Here is a 15,074-nt window from a genome sequence, read left to right on the forward strand (position 1 = left end):
GGCGCACAGTGGAAAAGGAGGCTGCACCAGTCGGCCTCGGCTGGGCGGAGCTGGAGGAGGCCGCGCTGGACCGCGAAAATGGAAATCCCTTCTGAGAGCCCTATGTCCCTGATGAGGGAAACAGGATACCATCATCAATAAATATTAAATATAATTAATTTGGTTTTGATTTTGTTTGATATTTTACAGTTAATATTTTCTTCGGGTGGGTGTAGTGAAAAATGTTGTGTTTCACTTGGGGGCAAATTGTATTTAACCCTCGTGCTTTGAAACCCTGGCAACGCTCAAGATTCCATTTTTCGAACCACTCGCTACGCTCGTGGTTCAATTTTGGAATCTTTCGCTTGCTCGGGTATCAAGGAGGTCACCCACCATCCTGACACTCAAGGTTATCTCGTGAGCCAAGTTGCTGGATGTTTCCTTCTCGGCTTTCACGAGATTCTCATCATGAGGGATGATAACGACAACGAGCATAGCTGAACATTAATTAATTACACAGGAATTTACACAAATGAGCAAATGGTCTTGATTCTAATTGTAAGTAGATAAAACATAAAATTCACAGAAAAAACAATAAATAAAAGTGGAATTGCTTTTTTAGAAATGATCATCATGAAGTAATTTATTTAATTGTATGGCAATCAGATTACAACTTTGAGGTTGTAATTATTATTAAATAATTATTTAATGTACATGCACTTACTGGTACATTGCTATTCCTTTAACTATAGGCCCGTCGAACGTTATTGTCAATAATTCGGTGTAAAATGTGTGTAGGTAACTGTTTGTGATTGCTTTTGTAGGCTTTCTAACAATAAAGATGAAATCACAACGTAATGAAAACAAATACAACTCTAGTAAACGCTGTAAAGGGTTCTGTTACGGAGTAGAATAACTCGTCGTAATTAATGACATATTATTCTTAAATAGTTATTTGTGCTGTAAGTGGGCAAGGAAAGCATTTTTAAGCTTTTAAGGAGAGCTTTTCCAACTGCCCGTGTTGGGAATTGCCTTTTCGCGTATGTACCTATATAATTACACAAACCGCTAGTTATACCGTTTCACAGCGTATCATGCAAGGAAATAAAAAAGATGTACCTACTTACCATGATTACCAGTTCAAAAATAATAATCACTACGCTGCGTCTGTCTGTATGTTCCATTAAACTCAAAAACTACTGAACGGATTTTCACCTATGAATAGAGTGATTTTTGAGGAAGGTTTGGGTGTATAATTTATTGTTAAGGTTCTACACGTGCGAAGCCATCCGGGGCGGGTCGCTCGTACCTATTATCTATAACTAATCTGTACCGTAAAAGTACATACAGATAGAAAGTGTATTTGTAACTACTTTTAAGTTATTTCACTTAGTTATGTTAAAGGGCAAAGTTTTATACTTTTACGATATGTTATGTGTATGTACAGTCAGTTGCACAGAAAAGGAGTACCTTTTCCCTGCATATAAATATGTGTATGCAAAGCTAAAATACTACCTATTGCTGACTGTGTATTAGCTACTAACGTCTGCATGGCTTTAAAGTCTGAATTCCCTATCGCTGGTAGTCTGAATGTTTCTTTTGGTATAATCCATAGATGATGATGCAGAACCGTGTATGTTTACGATTTCGGTTTTCCTGATTTTTAAGTAACCCTAAAATGCGTTAATGGCACTGAGAACAATTAACAATCAATTACGCGCGGTTAAGTAACAAAGCTATCCTTATTATGGGTAAATAGGTAGTAACGTCGTCGTGTAAACAATGAATGTGTTTCAATGATTAAACATAATATCTAAAAAATTCGTTCATACCTACCTAAAATTGTAGGTTCAGTTTATTTTTTCTTTTGTCTTTTAATAATTAAAAAAAATGCCTACGACTAACCAGTTTTATAATTGCTGGTGCCTGCTTTCCTTTTGTGACAGATTAGTGTTATTACTACTTAAGTTATTACATATTATATCTAGGTAAGGTACATGTACAGTCGCGTCTAAAATGATCGATACGGACAATAAGTGCCAAAAGTATGCACTACCTTAAATTATTATTACGCTGCACAAACTTCTTCAATGATAATTTTAACTTGTAGTACGCGCTTTATCATGTAGCCTGTTCCATGAATGTTACAGAGAGGCAAAGCCAAAATTAAAAATATGTATCTGATTTATGAACTTAACTCCTACGTTGAACGGTTCCCGCGCTGTCAGCTGTCAAATGTCATTGTGTTTATTCATGTTAGCCTAGACCATTAGGGCCTAATAAAATATAACTTTTTTACAGAAAATAATAGTAAATATATATTAAATATGTGAAAAAATTAAATATTAGTGTACGACAGTCCGACCAATTACAAAATTGGAAGAAAATACAAGAAGATTGAAGAAGAAAATGCTACTTTCGCGACCAAGGTCAAAGGCGGCGTCGTTTCGTGGATAGCATGACTATCCACCCGGACTTGTTGCATACCAAAATAAGAATCTAGCAGGCCATGGACGTAGGTACCTACTTTTTATTTTAGGTATGCATCATCATCTCCATCTCCGCCAGCGGCGTAGAGAAAAAAGCGATTTTCGCGTGGCGTTTAAAAGCAATCTGTGCCGTCCTCGCTCGCCAGCGACCGAATGTTAATTCATATCTAAAATTCCGAAAGTGAAATAAACGCAAAGTAAGAAATACAGTGGACCAATATCAAGTGCTTATTTGTTCATGATTTTCGACGTTTGTGCTACCTCTATTCTAGCTAGGTGTATATCTGTCCGCTAACTGCACATGGTGACTGAGCTGTGCACTGCATTCTGGAGCACTATTCTAGGTGCATCTGTCTGCTAACTGCACACGGTGGTTGTGCTGTGCACTGTGCAATCTGGAGCACTATTCTAGGTGCATCTGTCTGCTAACTGCACACGGTGGTTGTGCTGTGCACTGTGCAATCTGGAGCACTATTCTAGGTGCATCTGTCTGCTAACTGCACACGGTGGTTGTGCTGTGCACTGTGCATCCTGGGCCACTATTATAGGTGTGTTTGTCTGCTAACTGCACATGGTGACTGAGCTGTGCACTGCATTCTGGAGCACTATTCTAGGTGCATCTGTCTGCTAACTGCACACGGTGGTTGTGCTGTGCACTGTGCAATCTGGAGCACTATTCTAGGTGCATCTGTCTGCTAACCGCACACGGTGGTTGTGCTGTGCACTGTGCATTCTGGAGCACTATTCTAGGTGCATCTGTCTGCTAACTGCACACGGTGGTTGTGCTGTGCACTGTGCATTCTGGGCCACTATTATAGGTGTGTCTGTCTGCTAACTGCACATGGTGACTGAGCTGTGCACTGCATTCTGGAGCACTATTCTAGGTGCATCTGTTTGCAAAATGGCTATACTAAGCTTTTTGGAGTACTAACCTAGGTATCTCTGATGATATTTGGACTTGGCAATCTTTCACATACTAATACTAGGTGCATTCAATGCCAGTATCTTTGGGACATTGTGGTGTTGTCACTTATTCCTTACTAACAGCACTGAGATATGGCTCATATCCTACCTGCCAATGGCAAGTCTTGCTAGAACTGGGTTTTGTGGCCCCATGAGTTAATCAATGTGGTATGCAAAATTAGGCCGTCTCTTGATATGTACTCATCTTCAAGTAGGTGAGTTGTTTGTTTTCAGATGTATAATTAAGAACATTACAAAACCAGTATGACCCAAACAAGATTATGCAAAAATAATCTGCGCTGTAAAATTTTATTGGTGCTTTGAAGATGAGCCCAGCGACTTGAACTGCGGCTGGTGAGATGCTTGTCGGTGAGGAACAAGGCTAAGTATTTGTTTGCTAACTGTGATGATTTAGCTCGCAATCAATTTTGTGCTGCAACCGGCTGTCGCTTTTAAGTGACTTGACTTTCTTTTGTGTGATTATTATCACTGAGAATCTTCGCTAAAGCAGCGGTCCTGTAAATACTAAAGCACAATAAATGGCATTAGAGATTACTTTACAACATGCTGTCGACAAGTGATATTATAAGAAAATCTAGCAGATAAACTAATGGCTTACGGCCTGGTACTTCTACTTCAAGGGCTCAATTATCAATCATATTTTCCAATGTATGTTTTGCTGTTACTTGTATTTGTTTTATATAATAAAGTATTCATTTAACATCACAACATACAAAACCCCTGGTCAAAAGCAGCGATAAGGAGGCGGAGCAACATTTTCCTCTCTGCAGTCACAATGTGGTCGCACTCAAGTGACATTACAACAGCCTGTGTTCATTTAGAACAAATTCTCAAAAGCTGTGGTTTATTTAAATACACTTCTTTAATTGCAGTGACATCATATTTACAAGGATTTTGTCATACAAAATTAAAATTTTTGTCTGTGCCAACAGATATTCCGAAATATGATCAACTCTGTGAAATTGATAGTCAAATACTAGAAAACTATATACTGTGTGTACATGCCTATGATGTTCTTATAAAATAATGTACCTACACCTTATACAGTTTAATATTGACTTTAATATTTTCTCTACCAAATCCTAAGAGAAATAAATACAGATACCTATATATTTAAGAAGTAAATTTATTGCAACTAAGCAGTTTAAGTCAACAGGGAATTGGAACTGTTATGAAACTAATTAAGTAATGACATAAGTCCTTTTATTAGACAATTAGACTAGGTGTCGATATGTGTTAGACCTTTCACGAAGTGTCTAAGATCTAGAGGTCACATAATGAGCAATTGTTTAGATTATATATCTATTGTTGAAGCTCATTATTATAAATGTTTTTTTTTATACTATGTAGGTGCATACATATACAAGATACACTTAATTAGTCTTGATACCATTACCTATATGGAGCTATAATCAAATGAAACTAGATCCTTAGTACTTACCTCAGAAAGCTGGGTAATACTAGAATTATTTCTTTAGCCGATAAGGACAAATACAAACTTAAACAACAGATAAAGTCCTTATTAGTTTTAATGAACTTTGCTCATATAAATGGGTTGTTGTACCTATAGCTACAAGTTTGGCTAATAAATATGGTTATATGTGTATTTAAAGAGCTGAATAGATAAAAGTACCTATACTGAATTTCGTATATTTTAAAGAAATACAATGCCAATATATCACCTAGTGTGACATAATTTGGTGGCTAATTAAAATAAAGGGTTATAAATATATATTTTTTGCAGATATTTAAGTACTTACAGTAATACATACACCCGTGTGGAAATTATTAAATGAGCCTAATAGAATGCATTAGGTACATTAATTTTGTTCAGGTTATGGTGGTCTTGTTTATATTTAAAGACCCTCTTTTCCGGTTTACCACACTGAGATACATCTGAGAGAAGACAACACAGCTATCGCAATTATTAATAAACCGGTAAAATGAAATACAGTATTTTTATGTCTAGGAACGTTAGCAGTGGTGTGAAAAGAGACATTACAATATTCTACTTAAATGCTATATGTGCTTTAAGTGTCATAAGCTGATTGAGAGAAAATAATGTAAGATTTCAGATTAAACGAAAATTAAATTTGAAATTTCTTACAACATTTTGGAAATCCATATACCTACCGAGTTATTGGTTATTATACAAACATCCTGGTGAAGTAACCCAGATGTTTTTTCTACATAAGTAGATGCTTTTGCAAAAAATATTTTATCTATGTTCTCCTTCCAACTGAAACGAAATATAAGGTATTAAAAATTAGGGAAAGTAGAAGGCATCAAGGCTCAGTCATTGTAACTACTCAGTTTACAAAATATTTATATGCATATGTACATATAATTGTATGGATTTGCGCCCCAGCTCTCATTTATAAAACATATTTTATTAACTGGTTTCAAGTTTCAACAGCGTATTATCCTGGTTACCCCAGTGTTATCCAGGAAGTGCCACCAGCCATCACTGAAGGAGAAGAGGAGAAAGGAGTACAGTACGGTGTAATCCCTTGCGCCCAACACCGTCAAGCACACACACATACACACACTTGAAATTCTGGTGTATGTTATGTAAAAATTAATTACATTAATTATTTTATGGCATCTGTTTCAGAAGTGCTTGCCGTTTTAATAGAATTACTTATGTAATGAGGGAGCTAGGTATAGATGTGTAAATAATTGTAAATCTGCTCTTGTGATTTTATTGGGGAATAGGCTCTCCTCAAATGATAGCATTGAACACTTTATGAAGAACGTTTTTTCGATTACACTAAACTCAGCCATAAAGTGTGTCCTAGTACCCTTAATCGGTCTTAAATTATTTATTAACCATGTCACCAACTAATGAAAATCATTCATTACAGGATTAAGAAAAAGTAAAAAATTACTTTCAACTCTTAAAGATTTGTATTGATATATTTTTATTTTCACCACCTATTTAACCTGTTATGTGTTGTGTCAACCGTAAATCGTTTAGGAGTTAATATTGGTGGAAGAAAAACATCAAGGGGGAGTGATTCTTGTAATGGTTTTTCTCAATTTCATAATCATGGTTCCATCCAATAATTTTGGTAAATCCTTACTATGATAAATGAGAAAATAAGTGTTACTTAAAGGTGTAACCAGCAACACACTGCCAAGAGTTGCTTATAGTTGTTGTATTCGCCAATAATTGCATCTCATGCTATCCTTTGATTTCTTTGATATTCCTATAATAATTAGGTTTTATGTGGTATTTGGTGGTATAAATGAAAATACTTAAGTACCTATTAATAAATAATAATATAAAAAAAAAAAAAAAAAAAAAAAATCAGCCTTTATACGTCCCACTGCTGGGCACAGGCCTCCTCTCATTCGCGAGAGGGCTCGGGCTATAGTCCCCACGCTAGCCCAATGCGGATTGGGGACTTCACATACACCTTTGAATTTCTTCGCAGATGTGTGCTATTAATAAATAAGGATCAAATTATTTTGGTTTCAACTATCTATAGGTACTATACGATAGACAGTTTGATGAAATGATATCACTAGATCTCTAAATAATGTTATAAACTAAATATACCTACATATATTCTGAAAACAGTTAATGATAACTAAAAAGGTACCTAATTTAAAATGAAATAATAAATCATTGTTAATCATTAATCAATGATTTCATTGTTCCCATACAAAGCCAAATCAAACTTTGAATACTTATCTCTAAACATCTACAAGTTAAAATTATCATTGAAGAAGTTTGTGCAGCGTAATAATAATTGGAAATTAAACGAACTTACCTGTAAGTGAAGTTCATTTCAATTATATTAGCTGCACAAACTTCGAAATGATAACCCATCCCACCCAGTACCCACGTTGTCCTGAGACAACCAGGGATTCGTGTACCTACCTATAATCCCTGTCAAAGTTATGGTAATATTGGCTTTGCTGAATTGGGGGCCAAGTTATTCCATCAATTGGCATATTCACTGCCAGCGTGAGCTACAAGCATAGCGGATACCATATGTTTTTTCCGCTTTGTAGCGATAAGTACCTAAGAATAGAGAACCCTAGCGGGCTACTGGCAGTGAAAGTGTTATGTCTTGGCTTGTTACTCTAAACTAAATGACATTTGACAGCTGACAGCGCGGGAACCGTTCAACGTAGGAGTTAAGTTCATAAATCAGATACATATTTTTAATTTTGGCTTTGCCTCTCTGTAACATTCATGGAACAGGCTACATGATAAAGCGCGTACTACAAGTTAAAATTATCATTTCGAAGTTTGTGCAGCTAATATAATTGAAATGAACTTCACTTACAGGTAAGTTCGTTTAATTTCCAAATATATGCGTCGTGTATACATGTTTTTGGCACTTTGTCCGTATCGATATTTTAGACGTGACTCTATTAAAATCCACTTATTTATTTATTTACACAACTTATTCACATTATCATACAGAGCTGGTTCCCACACTAGGACTTGCCTGTTGCTGGACTTACATTAATACTGATCATAAAATTATATTTTCAAATAATACACTCAAGACTCAAGGTGATGATGGGTGACTTGCGTTTTAAATTTCCATTCTCAGATTCCAAAAACAGTTTTCTCTTCTGTGGATAATAATAGTTTAGTAGTCGTTTTTTTACATAAATTTCAGAGACGAAAATCAAAGGTCAATAGTAAAGTAGCACTTTTTACATCTAATCGTATCTTCTTCAACTTCTCTCTCTCTCTTCTCCTGGCCTATTTCGGCCACAGCGACTGCATTATATATGCCTATGAGCGAGAACTGGCCGCGTAGCCAAGACGCCAATCGCTTACGCTTCGTAGCGATCGAAACGCAACTGTCACTGTCACACTAATATGGAAGAGTGATAGAGAGACACAAAGCGTTTCGTTGTCGAAGCGATAGCGATTGTAACCTTGGCTAGGCCGGCTGAGCTGTCTTCAACCTAGTGTTTTTCCGGCCTAACGCCAGGATCCGCTTTCCTACTCAATCTTCTTCTCCGCTTTGCCCGGTGTTCGGCATCCTCAGGAATGAGATTGTTCTCTTCCATGCCCCCTATCACGACGTCCAGCCGGCACTTCTTAGGCCTACCGCGGCCACATACATCTAATCATATATGGTAAGTAATTCGAGTAGTACCTAATACTTGCTAATACGTACTTACCTAGTGCAAAATTCAATGCAAAACCATTTCAGTTTTAAGAATGACTAACGCTAGACCAGGCCGGCCCGGAGCTTCTGGCGCTTCGTTTTCCATGGAAAGCACCATGTGATCACCGATCAGCCGTCATAGGGGGTCCCGTTGTTTCCCATAAAATTTAAGTCATAATACTCATAATGTATTGTTTGTCATATTATCACTAGTAATGAATGATTCATTACTCATAAAACTGAAACCGATAACATTTCAGGATTTTCGTTAGGTTAAATTAAAAATGTTTTATGGCAATCCTGAAAAGTGACGCGTTTCTGAACCAAATGAATTATGACTAACGAAAATGCGGGCAAACAATAAGTACATTATGGCTTAAAACGATTTGGGAAACAATAGAGACCCGCCGTCATAGAAAATGACATGTCAGACGCCTCGGTCCGGGTCCGGCCCGGTCTAGCGTGAGTCGTCCTTTAGTGGTTAATACTCATATGACAACTCTGCGAACTTCTCTGTTGCATTGCATTGTTTCGATCATTCCAATGATCATTTATGTACCTACTCGTACGTACCTACTTCATGATAATCACAAACCTAGAATCAATCGTTTTTTTCCATGACAGGCATCCATGAGCCGATGATTTTTACCCTTCGGCCGTGTACGTAACCGACCTTTCGTAACTGGTAACGAAGGAAGAAAAAATGATCTTTGTACGATACTGGTTTCGAATAAAGATTATTTTTTCTTCGTACGTAACCATAGTTACGAGAGAAGAAATTTTCTATTTGAAATTACGAAAAAAGACTATCTATTCCTCATACGTAACTGAGTCAAAATGTTTTAATCATCAATAGCTACAAAATTCCTATGTGACTTAATAGAACTAAATTTACTTGTGACGGGTTGAAACAAATATTATTGCTTTCTGCAGTATGACCGGTTAGAACAAAATTTTGGTGTGACGAGTTGATCCTAAATCGGGAATACGATACTAAATTATGCCCTTAAACGGATCATTACATTATGCGCCAAGCAATTATTTTAATTCATTATACAGTTGCTAGTGTACTAGGTGCACCAAATTATAATTAAATGATAATATAGATCTATTAAGCCTTTCTTTGTAATTAACTAGTTTTTTCCCGCGGCTTCGCCGGCGTACTAAGACTACTAAAAAATGAGGTTTTCCCCAAACAAACTTTGAACCCCCATTTCACCCCCTTAGGGGGTGAATTTTGAAACATCCTTTCTTAGTGCACCCCTAGACCTTATAAGGAACCTACGTGCCAAATTTGGAATCTCTAGAACTAGCAGTTTGGGCTGTGCGTTCATATGTCAGTCAGTCAGTCAGTTTCGTTATGTAATCTAGTCCTTACTTAGTCTAGGCGAAGGATCGTATGAAGAAAATTAATTCTTACTATGTAACTGGTTACGAACCACCTTCGAAAGATGGTGACTGATTACGTACGAGAAAAAAATGATCTTTATTCGAAACCAGTATCGTACAAAGATCATTTTTTCTTCCTTCGTTACCAGTTACGAAAGGTCGGTTACGTACACGGCCGAAGGGGATTTTTAGAGTTCCGAGGGCAACTAGCAACCCTGCCCATCCGTGGCTTACCTCAGTGATCATCAGGACCTTACTAAAAGCTGTTATTTGGTACGTTAACGTTACATACTCGTGTTAACGTTGGTTAACTACGAGTAAGTTATATCAATAACGCCAGCAAGGTGGTGAAAAAAAAATATTTATATACACTCAGTTACTTGCGTAAACTTAGGATAACTTTATCACGAAGACAATAGGGCTGCCCAAAAGAATAGGGGTCTTAAAAACCATTTCTCGAAGAAGTGAATATTTGTATACGTATTTATTTTACGTTAGCGGGTTATTAACCTTAACATGTATAAGAACCACAACTAGGAAACAAGCTTTCAAATTTTAAAAAAAACTGAATCCAAATCGGTTCTCCCGTTTAAGAGCTAAAGTACCACAGACAGACACACATAGGTACACACAGCGGTCAAATTTATAACACCCCTTTTTTCCTCGGGGGTTAGGTAATAACTAGGTAAATATTAACATTAAGGCCTATTTTAACCACTACGCAAAAATATCGCAATACATATTTGCAATAAATAACACTTAGCTGTAGATTATTAAATTATACAACGGGACTTAATCGCGTATCTAAGTTTTAAGATTTACCTCCGACGTTTCGAGGACGGCGTTGTCCCCGTGATCTCGGACTTAGCTGTAGGTTACAATGTAACTGCCTAGATACAACAATGGAATCGATTATTGGCACGAACAGAATCCTATAAGAAAGAATGTCGCGTGTCGTTAAAGTTAGTCAATGTGATCACAACAGCAGAAGCACAAGAGTCGAAAAGTTTAATCTCGCCTAGCCATGACCCGACTCCTAGTGATATGTGTAGTGGAAGTGTTCGTGCTCCAAATAGTCCAAATACATGGAGCTGCGGAAAATACGCCAGTGCTACAAATATCTCAAGGGAAACTGATTGGTTTGGAGATGAAAAAGGGCTATTGGCAATATTTGGGAATACCGTATGGTACGGTGGATGACAGATTCCAGGTAATGGAGTGAAAGGAAAACGCTTTCTTTCATAGTTGAAACCAGTGCGTAAAAGTCAATTTTACCCTCTAGGATGCCAACTTGACGCTGATTTTAAATAATACATATTAGGTAGGTCGCCTTTGCTTGGATGCGCTTACGTTGACGTTACGTTACGTTGCGTTTTATACTGAAATCAAAAATAACCATTTTAACCACTAGTAAATGAAGGCAACACAAGTTAAGTGCAATATTAATAGAAAATCTCAAATGAAACAGTTTACAAAATGTCATGGCATTACTTTTGACCCACCCACCATGACCTACGGTGCCGAGACATGGACGCTCACTAAGGCGGCTGTGCATAAAATCCGCGTAGCACAGAGAGCCATGGAGCGCGCCATTGCTCGGTATCGAGCTTCAAGATCGAGTAAGGAATGTCGAGATCCGTCGCCGCACCAAGGTGCAAGACGTGGATTGCGTCATTACCAAACTAAAATGGAGTTGGACAGGACATGTTGCTAGGCAGAGTGATGGCCGGTGGACTAAAATGTTAACAGAATGGTGGCAGTTTTCAGATGACAGATTAAGCGCCTGGCGTCCGTTGGCTCGTTGGGTGGACGACATCCGTAAGATTGCGGGTCACTTCTGGATGAGATTAGCTTAGGACCGGGACAAGTGGCGTACTAGAAGAGAGGCCTATGCTCAGCAGTGGGCGATAAAGGGCTGATATGATGATGATGATGATTACTTTTGGTTTTTGGGTCAATTATTTTTATTTGTTTGGGAAGGCCCAAACAAATAAAAATAATCATTGTGACTTAAAGTGGGTAAAATAAATGTACCTACTTATGTGAATAGCTATTATATTTATGATTTGTTTTTATTTATCTATTCTTTCTATGGTTTTATTATAGGAGGCAGGCCCTCCACCGCGCTGGCTGGGCGTATTCAACGCGTCCGAGACCAGCGTCGTTTGCGCCCAATACCACGACCGTCTACAGCTGCCCGTGGGTGTTGAAGACTGCCTGATCCTGAACGTGTACACCCCCGGCCAGGTCAGCTATAAGCGACTTTATCCCGTCATGGTGTTCATTCACGGCGGCGGCTACAAGACTGGCAGCAGTAGCGCCTATCTCTACAACCCTCAACCGCTCGCGAAAAAAGGAGTTATCGTCGTCACTGTCAACTACCGGCTAGGCCCCTTCGGTTTTCTGTGCCTCAGAATAAAGGGTGCGCCGGGAAACGCAGGATTGAAAGATCAAGTGGCTGCACTTAAGTGGGTCAGGGATAATATTAGGTATTTTGGCGGCAACCCAGACTTAGTAACTATTTTCGGTGAGAGTGCAGGGTCATCATCAGTCAGCTATTTGATATTATCACCCGCAGCTAAAGGCCTGTTCCGAAGAGCTATCATGCAAAGCGCCTCAGCTCTATCGCCTTTCGCTCTGCCAAATGATCCAATAGAGCGAGCATCATTAGTTGCTGTCAATATGGGCTACAACACGAAAAACCCGTTTGATCTATTGAGGATTTTCAAAAATTCCACGAAAAACGATATTTTAATTGCAAGCGCATCAGTCACCTCCTCAAATCTTCTATCAAAATATGTCTTTAGACCGTGCATTGAAAAGCAGGGGGTCAACAACAAGCCATTCCTGTTCATGAATCCTCAAGACATACTTGAATCGGGGAAGTACAATAAAGTATCTATGATCATTGGTTATAACAATAAGGAAGGCATTCTATACGTGACACAATTAAACAAGAAAGTGTATCAAAGTTTAAATGATAACTTTGCTGCTCTTTTGCCTGATAACATGTATTTTTCAAGTATTAAAGAGAGAAAAGATACTGCAAACAAAATCAAGACATTTTACTTCGGAAATGATACTATTAATAATAGTTCAGTGAATAATTTAATAGATCTAATATCTGATGTGATGTTCCATTACCCATCAGTGGCTATAACCGAGTACTTCCTGAATCACAATCATTTGCCTATCTACAATTATTACTTCAAGTACGATTCTTACAGAAACTTGGCGAAGATCTTGTTGGGCCTGAAGGATCTGAAGGGGGCGGCCCATGGCGACGAACTGTTCTATTTGTTCAATCCGGCCATTTATTGGCCTTTGCCTTTGAAAGCAAATGACGCAAAGATAGTTGAGAGAATGACTAGTATGTGGACAAATTTTGCCAAGTTCGGGTAAGTAACTTACGGTTGCGGAACTTCTATATGTAGAACTCGATTCGCTCCAGCTTGCCTAAACTTTTACTACGTTTAAAGAGAAGAACCGGAAAACCTAATCCTAGGTACGGTTCTTCAGGTTCTTGAGTTGTAGTCCGCTGACACTGTACTTATACTATAGCCCTATAGGTACCTAACAATATTCGTGCAGTACCAGCGGCGCCTTCATTTGTTCGTTTTCGTCTGCTGTTTATTAAAAACACCTACTGACCATAAACATTGTTTTTCAGAAACCCTACTTCGTTAAAATCCTCGGCACTGGACATAGATTGGCAAGCTAGCGACGACACAAATCTGAGATATATTATAATAGATAAGAATCTTACTGTGGACTCTTTGCCGAATCCAGACCGCATTGATTTCTGGAGGAAAATCTACAATGAGACAGATTTAAGTACATAATTAGTAATTAGGCTACGTTGTAATTATAATAAAAAATGTAATACAATAAATAACGTTACCTGATTTCGGTTTCCTTAATAATTTCAACAATTAAACCTAAATAACGGAACACAGGGGTTCAGGTTAAAAGTCGTAACACACTATCGCACCGCACCGCGACCTTGGTGCGCCGCACCCATTTTAGCCCTTAAATGCATGGTGTACGATGCAGCGTACATTACAAAGAATTAAAGATTTATTAAAAATTGGGACTATTTATAATGATATTAAGAGTGATATCATAAGAAAAACTAATCCGCTTTCCGATTTTTTATATAAATTTACGCAATATTTTAAATTATAAAAATTACATTCGTTTTAATACGAAATGTCAGAAAATTTGAAAAAATCCAGAATTTGATGATTTTTAGTATGTGATATTGGATGTTTTTTTGGGTTTTGTAATTATTTTATATTTAAAAACATAGTGTGTAGGATTTATCATATATCTCTTACTGAAAATTATATATTTACATAAATATGATTTAACCTATGCAACTTCAAACACTGATTTCCCAGTGAAAATCGATGTTATAATTTTTTTACCATTTTTCCCATAATCAGCAAACAATTTCGTAACACATATTAATTTCGGGCAAAAAGAAAAAATCATGCATTTAAGGGTTAAATACAGAACTAGAACATTATATCAAAGGTTTTCATAATCGTTGATAGTGACCATATACTTACTTTACTCTTTGTAGTGACCACAGCGGTTGAATTTATTTTGCACTAATGCCTAAAATAATGTCGTGGTTTACAAAAAAATATCTAGGTGACCGAGCTTCGCTCGGAAAACATATAAAAACTCGAAAATGCGCGTTTTCCCAGAGATAAGACCTAGCTAGATCGATTTCTCGCCCCCGAAAACCCCCCTATAGTAAATTTCATCGAAATCGTTAGAGCCGTTTCTGAGATCCCCGAAATATACATATATACAGGGTGGCGATCGGTCAGTATGGGAAAATCTGAAACTATAAGACATACGACGATCTCTTCTTAGGAACCATGTCATCGATTTTAGTAACAAGAAAAACTGCATTCATACATTTAAATTTTTTTTATGTAAAATGTATTGAAAAAAATGGTGGCCATTTCGAAAACATACTAAAATAAATTAAAGGATATGAAAACAATGCATTTCAGACATCATGTTTCATAGTAACATTTACTGCTTAAGACCTACACAATCGATATCTAAATAGAAATAA

At 37.4% G+C, this 15,074-nt stretch overlaps 1 protein-coding gene across 1 annotated transcript; it reads left to right on the forward strand.

The window, feature by feature from the left end:
* Nucleotides 1-10,991: 10,991 nt before the first annotated feature.
* LOC134650167 (juvenile hormone esterase-like) lies at nt 10,992-13,824 on the forward strand. The gene is made up of 3 exons (XM_063505023.1): nt 10,992-11,192; nt 12,089-13,380; nt 13,653-13,824. Exons 1-3 carry the CDS (start codon nt 11,007-11,009, stop codon nt 13,822-13,824), a joined length of 1,650 nt encoding a protein of 549 aa, XP_063361093.1. The 5' UTR covers nt 10,992-11,006.
* The last annotated feature ends 1,250 nt before the right edge of the window (nt 13,825-15,074 follow it).

Source organism: Cydia amplana, chromosome 1 (assembly GCF_948474715.1).
Source record: "Cydia amplana chromosome 1, ilCydAmpl1.1, whole genome shotgun sequence".
NCBI lineage: Eukaryota > Metazoa > Arthropoda > Insecta > Lepidoptera > Tortricidae > Cydia > Cydia amplana.